The following is a 12224-nucleotide window of genomic DNA, read 5'->3' as shown; positions in this document are numbered from 1 at the left end:
CTTGGCGGCGCTGCTCCTTACCCTCCCTTCCGTGCTCTTTTCTTCAGTCCAAGCATCCCCAATCTTTCACACACTTCTCACAGGGTATGGTTTAAACTCTTAACCAACTCACGCTCTGCCACACAGTCTGCAGGTGGTCAGCATTCTCAGAAGCTACGAGCCGTGAACGGAACCAGCTGCTCCGGGAAAGCTCTGAGGGGCATGGGGTGGCACGGGGCTGACAGCCCGAGGCCACACTGACTGATGGCCCTGTAGACGCACACTCTGTGCTGTCAGCCAAGAGTCCTTTTCAGGTAGGCGGCATCTCCTCCATTCTTTAAATGGGCATCGAGGGGTTCTTTTGGACCATTATGGGATTTGGATGTTGACCCTATCAAATGTCCTTCTGAGTAGAATGGGCCTACAGCTGGGGAAACAGAGGCATTCTTTCATCCCATTCTGGTTTCCAATATATTATTTCCCAACTTGCTTCGCTTGCAAACTTAACATCCCTCAACTAACAGCAAAACGGTGATAAGACAAGGCTGGCTCACAGTCCCGAAGAGTACCATGAATCTGTTCCTCCAAGTTAGCACTGACTCACTCACCAGCATTGTGGGAGTACAGATTCAACCAGCTCCGCATACCTGCTCTGTCTGTCGGCAGTCAACATTTTCATGAAAGAATTTCAGGAGAGACTATAAAATTTCATGTGAAATCCAAGCATACTCTTTTATAGCTTCCCTAACTTAAATATATATATATACACACACATACACATATATACACTTTATAACTTGTTCTTAGTGAACCTACAGGCTCCTCTTGACCTCTTCCAGCTCAAGGACTCATGAACCGGGCAGATGACCGTCTGGGAATTAACATGAAGCTCACAACTCCAGTTAGCAAATTAAACTTGTGTCCTTTTTTGAGTCTTTCTAGGTCCAGCCCATTAGACCAGCACTTTTGCTCTCTACCGTTCCTTAAAGATTATTAAGGGGCATCGGGTCAACAAGTTAACCTACAAGTTTTGGGGTATAATTTATTGAGAACTAGAGTCTTAAATTCACTTAGAAAAGTAGGGTTTTTCTCTCTTAAAATCATCTCGCTTATCTGTAAATTTGTCTTCTCTCTTAAACATTAATTCAGCAAACATTTGCTAATCGTCTGCTCTGGGTCCAGACACCGTGTTTGGTCTTCTGACATGACAAGGAGGAAGGTGCAGCCCCAGTCTGCCCAGGCTGGGCGTTCTCCAGCAGCCCTGCCTCCACGCAGAAGAACACTGCCCCACCTGACTTTTCCCTCTTCATCAGCAGCACCTGCAGGTTGGCAGCAGGAAGCTGTAGAAGGACATTCCCTCCATTGCCTTTCTGCAGCCTCCTAGGCTGGAATTACACCCAACACCTCTCTCCTTCACCTTCAACATCCAGTCAACCATGTCCTGTGGACATTTCCTTCACAATGTTTTCTCGAGGTCCCCCTACTTTTTGCCTTACTTCATGCCTCATTTTTTAATACCTTCCTTTGTTCTCTTGAGAAAGATTCAAAACTACAAAAGAATACAGTGGTTAACATAACAAATACCAAGAAACCCACCACCCAGAATGGACTGTCATGAATATTTTCTCATACTTAGAAGGCTTGTCAATTGGTCTAGAAGAGTCAAAGAAGAAAAACATGGTAAGAAAGAAGAAAATGGTGGGGTGCCTGGCTGGCTCAGTCGGTGGAACGTGTAACTCTTGTTCTTGGGGTTGTAAGTTTAAGCCCCGCGTAGAGAATACTTAAAAAAAAAGAAAAAGAAAAAGAGAAAGAAGAAAATGTAAGATCCCTTCTTTATGGATCTAGTAACTTATTAGGAACAGAGAGTAGTTCCTCATTTTAGTCCTCCTGAGTGTTTTTTACCCATCCATTCTCTCAGAACCTTCAGCGACTCCCCATTTCCTCCATCTGGCCCCAGCCAATCTCCCACTGCCCCCTGGGGGAACATTCCCCTTTGGCCACACGGGCCATTGTTTTCTCCAAATCTATCTTGCCCCTCACTTTTACTCAAGACTTTCCACCTGCCCAGAACGTCTGCCTCTCTCCTCTTTCAGATCTTTGCCAAATCTCTATTCCTCCCAATGCCGTACCTGACTCAGACAGCCTCTAATTACATCTTCCTCCTCTTCAGGAATACAGTGTTTTCTACAGCTAATCATGTTTGTGCCAACATTTGGAATTCTGAATGTTTTTCAATTAACCACTTGCTTTCATGATAAGATTAATAACTGAAGGAAAAACACTCTTACCATTTGCTTCCTTGACTCCTCCAAGCCTAGCAAATTTCTTGGCACATAACGGGCCCTCAAAAAATGATTCAGATACCTTTTTGATGATGGGGTTGAAACTGCACCTGACTTTTGGAACACACACCCCCTTCAGGGGACGGAAGCCACCATATTAAATTCCAAGGTAGGAGTAATTGCTCCCATGTGTGTAGTGCCTCCGAGCCAACAAAGTGCTCTGACAGACCATCACCTTCCATCATGATCCCCAACACAATCACGGGAGATAGCGAGGTGTCATTATTCTACCCCATTTTATAGATGAGGAACTAAGGCTCAGAGAGGTTCAGTTACTCGCTCAAAGTCACACACCTGGTACGTAGTGCAGCAGGACTTGGATTTAGGTTTTTCAATGATAACTCAGCTCTTCACCCACACCCCCCTCACCAAAGAGGCCAGAGGTGGGAGGGTCCGAGGCAGGAGAAGGCGGGAAGCAGGGGCCTTCACTTACGGGTCGGTTTTCATACTCCAGACAGGGGCAGGTGATGGTGCAGCCATCCAGAAGGATCCGGCCCTTGGGAGGGGTCACCTTCCGACCCCCCTCAAGCTTGTAGTACAACAGCGTGTTCTGCCGAAGGATGAACCATCGCGCCTTCCAGTTGTGGACAATGTGACCCTGAGGATAGACAGGAGAGCCCTGCAGTGAGGTGGCTGAGGGGACAACACTGAGTTCAGGGAGAAGAGTCCCAATGGCCCAGGTAGCCAGACTGTGCCGTGGAATCAACTGTCCAAAAAGGGGACAGCATTATCTTTAAAAAAAAAACAAAAACAAACCCCTCATTTTGTTTTTTTAATTTTAAAATAATTTCAATTCAGGGGCACTGGGTGGCTCAGTCAGTTGAGCGTCTGCCTTTTGCTCAGGTCATGATCTCAGGGTCTTGGGATCAAGTCCTGAGTCTAGTTGAGCTGGGCTCCCTGCTCAGCGGGGAGCCTGCTTCTCCCTCTGCCACTGCCCCTCCCCTGTGCTCATGCTCTGTCTCTGTTTCTCTCTCTCTCGAATAAATAAATAAAATCTTTAAAAAAAATAATTTCAATTCAGAGAAAAGCTGAAGAATAGTATTAAAGAACTTTTTTTTTAAAGATTTTATTTATTTATTTGACAGAGAGAGACAGCCAGCAAGAGAGGGAACACAAGCAGGGGGAGTAGGAGAGGAAGAAGCAGGCTCCCAGCGGAGGAGCCTGATGTGGGGCTCGATCCCATAACGCCGGGATCACGCCCTGAGCCGAAGGCAGACGCTTAACCGCTGTGCCACCCAGGCGCCCCTAAAGAACTTTTTTTAACAGAATCATCCAAGGGTAAATTTTTAACATGATGCTCCACCACTTTGGAATATTTTATTGTGTATCTCCTACAAAAGAGGGGAGGAGGAATATTTCCAACACAACCACAATGCAACCATCAACATCAGGACATTTCCATTAATGTGTTATTTTCATCAATTCCACAACCTCCACCCAAGTTTCACCAGTTGCCCTAATAATGTCCTTAATAGTCAAAGGATCCAGCTCAAAATCGTACCTTTGTTTTCATTTTCATGAAAAAAGCATCATCTGTCTGGATCTCCTTGTCATCTCTTTTAAGTTAGTAACAAAGACCTTTGGCATTAACCTTCCAGTTCCCAGTTGGCCTTTTTTGTGATTATAAACCTTGAAAGAACCTGTGCAATATACAGAAGAGAAAGTCCTACCACTAGGAGACAGCCATTGCTAACACTTTGTGTTTTCTTATAGTCTTTTTTCCTCTTAGTTTTTACTTTCTGATTAAAAAAAAAATCAGGACCATGTTACCTATAGTTATTTACTATCGAGTTTGTTTTGTTGAGCTTTGCTGGGCATCTTCTCACACCAATATATTTCTTTACAACATAGTTTTTAATAACCACTAGGTGGATGCAACATTTGCTTGTCAGTCTCCTATTGTTTGTAGCTGAGGTTGTTTTGTTTTTTTCACTGTTATAAACAATTCCACAGTGAATATCCTTGCACATAAATTCTGACCTGCATCTCAGATTTTTTTCCCCTTAGGATATATTCCTAGAAAGAATATTACTAGTCAAAGGATGTAGGCAATTTGTAAAATTGAAGCCACAAACAGTCTACCAGTGCTAAGGACCCTAAGAATCTTGCTAAGTCTGGTCTGACAAGCCTAAAAGGCAGGGTATTTGGGGGGATTCTCGGGTGGGTCACAGAGCCAACGAACAGGGTAGTCAAGTAAAGGCAAAGAGCCTATTTCTAAAACAGACCAACAGATGAGGGAATGTCTACTGAGGAATCAGTAAGGAATGGGTTTAGTACACACTCATGAAAGGAACTTTCCTGGCATATTTCCCAGAGCAGAGCCCAATAAGGACTGGACTCTAAGAGAGATGCGCTTTGTCTGAACCGGAGACCATTTCCCCAATTCATGCATTTCCTCACATTTCCTAGCATTGATGCCTTTCAAAAGCTCCTTGAGTTCTCACATCTGTGGTACTGTGATTGCTCAGTGTGCAGTGAGTGCTGTTAGGGAACCAAAAGTTGTAGAAGGAGTTGACGAGTGAGCACTGGGCTGTGCCCAAACAGAATTTACTGTGGCAGCTAAATAAAACTTCTAACCATGTTAATCTGACAAGAGTTTATTAACATGTCTAAGTGCTATCACACTGCATGGCAATCAGGCTGTTCGCATGAGATGACTCTCGTAGTCAAGTTGAATTTTACGTTTAGCTCTCTCCACTCTGTCCCGTACTCAGGATCGACATGTAACGTGACGGTTGACAGCTGCTCTTGATGTGGGTAGACATGTTTAAAGAAACAAAAAAGATTTAGCTCCAGCTTCTCAGAGGCTGAGGTTCTCTACTGCTCTCCACGTGGCCCAGACTCAGGTCCCCTTTCTCAATGACCCCCTATTGTGGGGCTCCTGGAGCAGCATTTGCAGTAAATTGCTGGCTCAAAAGATTTCGTATGGAGAGAATGCAATCCTAGTTGATGGAATGGGGGCAGGTGTGAGGTGGAGAAGGGGAGAGGGCGAAATCATGTTAAACCTTAAAACAGGTGTTACGGGCTATATTATGTCCACCCTTGCTCACACACATTCATATATTAAAGCCCTAACTCCCAGTGTCGACTGGATGTGGGGATAGGGCTTTAAAGAGGTGATTAGGTTAAAATGAGGTCATTAAGTGGGCCCTAACCCAATGTGACTGGGGTCCTTATAAGAAAAGGACACTTAGACACACAGAGAGACATCAGGGAGGCATATGCACAGAGGAAAGACCATGCGAGCACACAGCAAGAAGTCGCCCATCGGCGAGCCGAGGAGAGAGGCCTCAGAAGAAGCCAAACCTGCTGACAGCTTGACTTGTACTCTAGCCCCCAGAACTGCGAGAAAACAAATCTCAGTTTAAGCTGACTTGTCTGTGGTATTTTTGTTTCAGCAGCTCTAACAAACTAAAACAACAGGGAGAGGAGAAATGGGGCTTGGAGATATCAGAGAGAAAAGTGTCACCAACAGATGTTGAACAGGACAAACCAATATGGAGTCTGTACTTTCCTGGACAAAACGCTACATTTCCCAGAATCCTTGGCACAAAGGCAACAGATAGGTGACCAAGTAGCTGCCACTCCCACGCATGGGGAACTGATGCCTATCTGGCAGCCACCTAACAGGAGGAGACAGGAATTTTGGGCAAGAGTGGTGTTGGAAGAAGAGGTCCTTCTGACACCCAGTCTCCAGAGCTATCAGGGACAAACAGCAAATAATGTCAGCAGTGATGTTTCCACTAGAAATATCTGGTGGTGCTGTTGGGTATTTTTGTCCAGCTACATCGTTCCTGGCTGTATAGCATCCCAGCCAGGTTCTCTGGCCCTCCCAAATATTCCTGAGTTACTTAGTAATTAATATTCCTCCATGAAATCCCCTTCTGTTCAAACTCACTAGAGTGGAATGTGTTCATGAGCAACTACGAATCCTGACAGCAAAGGAGACAGGTCTGAAGAGAAAGACTGAGGAGAAAGGATTTACCATGCAGGCAGAAACCCTGAAGCAGCTGGTGACCCTCATAAAAACTGTTCAAATTCTTTGACCCAATAATTCCACTTCTGGGAATGTGTGCTGAATAAATCGTCTAGCATATGGAAAAGGTTTTATGTATTAAGACACTTTGGATCATTGCTTATAATAAAATACTGCAAAATATTCTAACTGTGTAACAATACCATGCCCACTGTGGCTGTAATGGAGGGATTCCAATCCTAACAGATGGCAGGAAAGGTCACTGGTGGAACCCTCAAGGTCAAACCCAGCAGTCTGAGCCTACCAAGAATCACAGCGCCCATGGTCTTCAACACAGGCAAAGCACTTTCACTTACATGTTTTCATACGGTACCTAAAAATAACTCTAGTAGTTATTTCAGAAAATTTCTGAAGGGATACCTCAGGAAAGATAATAGTTATCATCTCTAAGGACTAAGATTGGATACAGGGCAACAAGAATGAAAACTTATTTTTCAGTTTATGGCCGTGAGTACTTTTCTAGTTTTTTTTTTTTTAAATAATAAGCATTATTATTTTTATAATGGAAAATGAATTGAAATTCAAATAGACAAAAATCCTCATGAGATGACTAGGGAAATCATTCATTCATTTATCTATGCATTCAACAATCAATGACTAGCGACTACTACAGCCAGCGCTGTGCTGGCAGCAGGGAGACAAAGATGAACAAGATTCTGACCTAAGACAGTGGAGGAGACAGACCGTGATGGCAGCCAGTGTGATAAGTTCTAGGACAGATGATTGGTGCGGTCGCCCAGGATCCCCACCTTCTAATATTCACACCCTTATATAGTTTCTTCCCACATTGTTCAAGGGTTGGTCTGTGTGACCAAGAGAATATGGCAGAGGGATGAATTGTCAGTTCTGACATTAGGTTATAAAAGACCCTGTAGCTCCGGTCTTGGGGACTCTCTCTCTGACCATGTATTCTGGGGAAAGCTCGCTGCCACATCATGACCAGCGCCTAGAGAGAGGTGAGGAACCCAGGCCACCGGCCAGCAGCCATGTGAGGGAGTTTGCAGTTGGATCGTCCGGTCAGCCAAGCCTTCAGGAGCCTGCCACACTGGGCAACATTTTCGCTGCAACCTCCTGAGAGACTTGAATCTCGCAGCCGAGATGTTCCTGAATACCTGCCCCTCAGAAACCGTGTGAGATAATAAGTGTTTGTTGTTTTAAGATGTTAAGCTTTGGGGTGAGTGTCACAGAACCAGAGAAGTAGAACAGGTCACGATGCAAACCCCAAAAAGCAGCTCCGTTGGAGGAGGGGGCTAAGGAGGCTGAGAGGGGTGAGGAAGGCTCCCCGAGGAGCTGATGCGAGGGCTGAGTCTGGAAGGCTGAGTGGAGATGGCCAGGTCAGGAAGGCAGGGAAGGGAGAGCCTGAGCCACTTCCACCTTTGAGAAACTCCAAGTGGTTCTATATGGCTTCGGCACAGAGGCCTGTGGGCAAAGGACAGGGGAAGCGACGCGGTTCCAGTCGGCTTCAGGTTCCATCTTGGAAAGTTTGATCTTTATATTGTGGCCAGAGGGGTGTCCTTGAAGACTTTTAACTAGAAGGATGACGAAAAAGCTTGGGTTGTCATGTTGAAAAGATCACCCCGACCCTATTGCGGCAGAACAGCTGGACGAAGCGGCCAGCCTGGAGCAGGCCGCTCAACTGGAGGCTGTGGTAACAACCCACCAAATAGGAAGAACACCATTACCCCCAGTCTACAGATAAACACGCCATGCTCAGAGGAAACAAGGAACTGGCTCAAAGTCACCAGGTAAAGGGGGTCGGAGACCAAAACCACAGTGGTATAGCTGAAAAATATCCCAGACCTCCCTATACCTGGGCAGATTCTTCCCCCTCCAGGCTCCTGTCTGCAAACGGCTGGCCGGGGCCAGAGGCCAGTGGGACCACGAACAGCTTAGGATCCCTAGAATCCCTTTAGGGGGAGGGAGGAGAGTCCATAAGCTGGGATAGCAACTCCATGGCTGGGCTTAAGAGGCATGGAATGTTACAGCTGGAGGGACCCTTCAAAAAAGCCCATACTACTCCATACCTTCAATGATGAGGAAACTAAGGCTCAGAAAGTTCTTGCCCAAGACCCTACAACCCCAAAGAAGCGGAGATGGTACCTGTTATGGATTGAATTATGTCCCCCCCAAAAGGTATGTTGAATTCTTAACCCCTGGTACCTACGAATGTGATCTTGTTTGGAAATGGGGCCTTTGCAGATATGATCAGGATGAGAGGCAGTCATACTGTATTAGGGTGGCCCTAATACCTTATACAAAGTGGAGAATTCGGACACTGAAATACACAGGGAGAAGATGGTCACGAGATGGCAGAGGCAGAGATTGGAGTGATGCTTCCACAAGCCAGAGAATGCCGAGGACTGCATGTGTGAGATGATGGTGAACGTACATGTGTGTGTGTGTGTGTGTGTGTGTGTGTGTGTGTTGGTCTCTGCCCCCCATTCCTGGCACAGAGCTCCTGAAACCCTTGCAATGTCCTGGCTGCTAGAAGCATTTTTTGTTCTCATGAGGTGACTCCGGGTGGGTTCTTGGACGAAGCCTGGTCATCGTAAAGAACAAGTCACAGTTACAGGCTTGATTCTCTTGAGAAGCAAGAAGGGCTGAAAATGATCAATCACACCTATGTGATGAAGTCTCCACAAAATCCCAGAAGTATGGGGTTCAGAGAGCTTCTGGGTTGTTGACTACACGGAGGTACTGAGACCGGCATGCCAGGAGAGGACACAGAAGCTCCACGCCCCTTCCCACATATCTCGCCCTACACAGCTTTTCCAACTGGCTGTTCATCTGTATCATTTACCGTAGCCTGTAGTCAACTGGCAAATGTGTTTCCCTGAGTTCTGTGAGCCACTGCAGCAAATTAACTGAAATGGAAAAGGGGGTCATTGGAACATCCAAACGATTAGCCCGTTGGTCAGACCCACAAGTGATAACCTGGGCTTGTGACCAGTGTCTGAAGTATGGGCACGGTGGGGTGGGGGTGATGGGGGGCAGTCCTGTGGGACGGATCCCTTGACCTGTGGGACATGACGCTCTCTCCAGGTAGACAGTGTCAGAATGGAATTAAATGGTAGGACATGCCGCTGGTGTCACAGAGAATTGCTTGGTGTGGGGAAAAACCTCCACACATTTGGGGACCAGCAGTGTCAAAAGGGCAGTGTTCTGTGTAAAAGTAAAGGAGACTCACAGGATAAAGAAACAATAGGGAGGAACAAAGTTTTCCCCTACAGGAGAAGGAAAAATCTGGACTTTCCTTTTACAGAAGAGGCAAGGGAGGACTCTCCCCTATAGGTTTCAGAGGAAGGATGGCCCTGCCAACACCTTGATTTCAGACTTCTAGCCTGCAGAACTCCTAGACTTTTTTCTTCTATGCCTATTTTTTCCTAATACCTTGTATATTTTTACTCTTTGGGTTATCATATCATAAGCATTTTAAACATCTGCATAACCATAATATACTTCGTCATTTATTCGTGGGGACATATAGGTAGTTTCCAGTTTTTTCACTACAAAAATAACACTTTGTTCATAAAGCTTTAATGGTATTTTCGTGGTATAGAGTCCGACAAAGGAAAGTTTTAGGCCAAAGTGTGTTAACATTGCCATGTCATTTTCTAAGAGTGTCCTCGGATGTGTGAGCGGATGTGTGGATGTGTGAGCAGGCAACAGCGCCTGAAGGGCCTCAGCGTCTTCTTAAAGGAAAAGCAATCATGCCCATGCTGATCCCGCTTCCTTCCCCCTCACCCTCCTTTAAAGCCAGGCCAAGTGAGTCCCCTGTATTTTGCCTGGAGCTTTGCTTCTTTCGTGTCTGGGCGGGAGTAAGAGCCAAATCCATCATGCCCCTGCCTGTCTCCTGCTTCACCCTCACGGGTGATGACTGTTCTGTACTCTGGGCTTCTCGCTCGGGCCCTCCCCCCCACCCTCCCCCCCAGGGCTGAAAACCCTCCTAAATCTATGGAATCCCATGGCCATAACTCTGCAACTTCGCCAGCGGACACAGAAGCTGCTGTTGCCACCCAGGAGGAAAGGCGTTAAGGGGGAGAGAAAGCTGACTTGGATCCGTGGGCGGGAACTGGGAGCAGGGGCCCCAGGGCCAGGTCCCTCACCTCTGAGGAAAGGGTGTGACTTCCCTTGGCCTCGGGCCAGCCTCCACACTCCCGTCTTTGGGTATGGCTGGAATGAGCTTTCCCCATGTCAGCCAGGCCCCTTCTGTGGGCTTTGGGGGCTAGACTGTCCTCACTTCCCTGCACCCTGGACTCCCCAAGCCAGCCACCCAGGACTGAGCGGCCATCCTGAAGAGAACTCAGGTCCTTCCCTCCCTCTCGCCTTCCCTGATTCTGCGTGGTGGTGGCAGTGGTGGGGAATCTTGTGAGGTAACCCCAGCAACAGGGGGAGGCCCCTCCCAGACAGCCCCAGCTATCTGGACAACCAACAATGCCCACCAAAGCCTCTGCCCAAGTCATGCTCTCCTGCTCCCCTCAGGAGCTTCAGAGAAGTGGGAGCTGCAGAGGCCCTGCCACTGGCTGTCTCTCTGAGGGGCAGCTGCCTCCACAAACCGAGAGGGACCAGGCTATCGCTCTAATCACCGTGCCTTGGAATTTGGTACCTGCTCGTGTCCAGCCTGACCCTTGATCCGGCATCAGCCTCCTGCTTACGGTTTTGAGCAAACAACACACCCGCCCTCCTATATCAAATAATGTGTAACATAACATGGCTACATTCCCTACTGACCTGAAAGCAATTGGAGACTTCAGGGCTACTCTGGCCTCCAGGGGAGGCAATGCGAGGGGGAGCCCCTTCCTCCCTTTTCCTCCATCTCCCTCCCAAAGCTATAATCTCAGTAGAACAGCCAAAAGGCTTATCACCAGATTTTATGCTCTGCTGTTATGTTAGTATAAACCCTCAGTGTCAACATCAATGTTCAAAGAACTTTAAAATACCGAACTTCCTCTTGCTGCTGCTCTTTGGTTCATTTTCCACCTTGAGCTGCGTGTTCTGTGTCTGTCTGGACTCTTGCTGGCTAAGGGAAAGGCCACGTGGGCCATGGGCAAAGACTGAGGATGGAGGCTGTGTCCCAGTTGTTGTTAGTCCTGCGGCTGTGGACAAGCGGTCTCATCCGTTTCCTCATCTGTCATTCGGTGAGAACACCCCCCACCCTGCGGTGGGCAGCACAAGGCTTGGAGTCAACCTTAGTGGGTTTGCACGTGCTCCATCACCCACGAGCTCCCAGATCCTGAGCAACCTGCTTAATGCACCTCCTTGAACTTTGTTTCTCCTTTGGGGAGAGGGAGGAATAGGGTGCCCCCCGTGCGGGGCCGCTGGGGGACCGAAGAACGCAAGGTCCGGGGCTGGTGCACCGTAAGCGCTTAGCAGCCTGGGCTGCCTCCTGGCCCAGGGGTTACCGTGGAGAGTACGGGAGCTGATGCAGTACACAGGTGGGCGCTGCGAGCCCCAGAGCACTTACGTCGTGTTAATACAGCAAATTTAAACACGGTCCTCTCCACATCTTAGGAAGTTGTTCTAACTAAGCTGTCCGCTTCAGGAGCCGCCCCCCACCCCATACCACTGGCCCGGCGGGCCTCTCCTCCTTGTCTGTGCCCCGGCCGCTCTGTTCCACCCGAAGCCGCCCTCCGACCCCGGCCCCCGGCCCCCGGCCGCCCTCGGCCCGCCGAGCCCGCCGTCCAGCGCGGGCTGGGGACTGGGCTCCGGGAGCCGCCGCCCGCCGCCGCCCGCCGGGCCAGTGTCCGGAGGGGCTCCGGCGCGCTCACCCTCTTGACGAGGAAGCCCTCCTTGAGCACGCCGTCCTCCATGTCGCCGCGCGCGCCAGCCGGGCCTGCGGGCGCTCCAGGTGCGCTGTCCCCGCGCCT

General features: G+C 48.3%; 1 protein-coding gene across 1 annotated transcript in view; it reads right to left on the bottom strand.

Annotated features, from left to right (window-relative positions):
- The window catches only part of PLEK2 (pleckstrin 2), a 19111-nt gene extending 6887 nt beyond the window's left edge, over window positions 1-12224 (bottom strand). The window contains exons 1-2 of the mRNA XM_048219815.2: window positions 12126-12224; window positions 2755-2919 (exon numbers count right to left, since the gene is read on the bottom strand). Coding sequence (XP_048075772.1) covers window positions 2755-2919; window positions 12126-12167 — 207 coding nt within the window. The 5' untranslated portion in view covers window positions 12168-12224. The remainder of the gene's footprint in view (window positions 1-2754; window positions 2920-12125) is intronic.

This window comes from Ursus arctos, unplaced genomic scaffold, assembly GCF_023065955.2.
Source record: "Ursus arctos isolate Adak ecotype North America unplaced genomic scaffold, UrsArc2.0 scaffold_25, whole genome shotgun sequence".
Taxonomy (NCBI): domain Eukaryota; kingdom Metazoa; phylum Chordata; class Mammalia; order Carnivora; family Ursidae; genus Ursus; species Ursus arctos.
The sequence above is the reverse complement of the archived record's forward strand: the minus strand, read 5'-3'. Positions and strand labels throughout refer to the sequence as shown.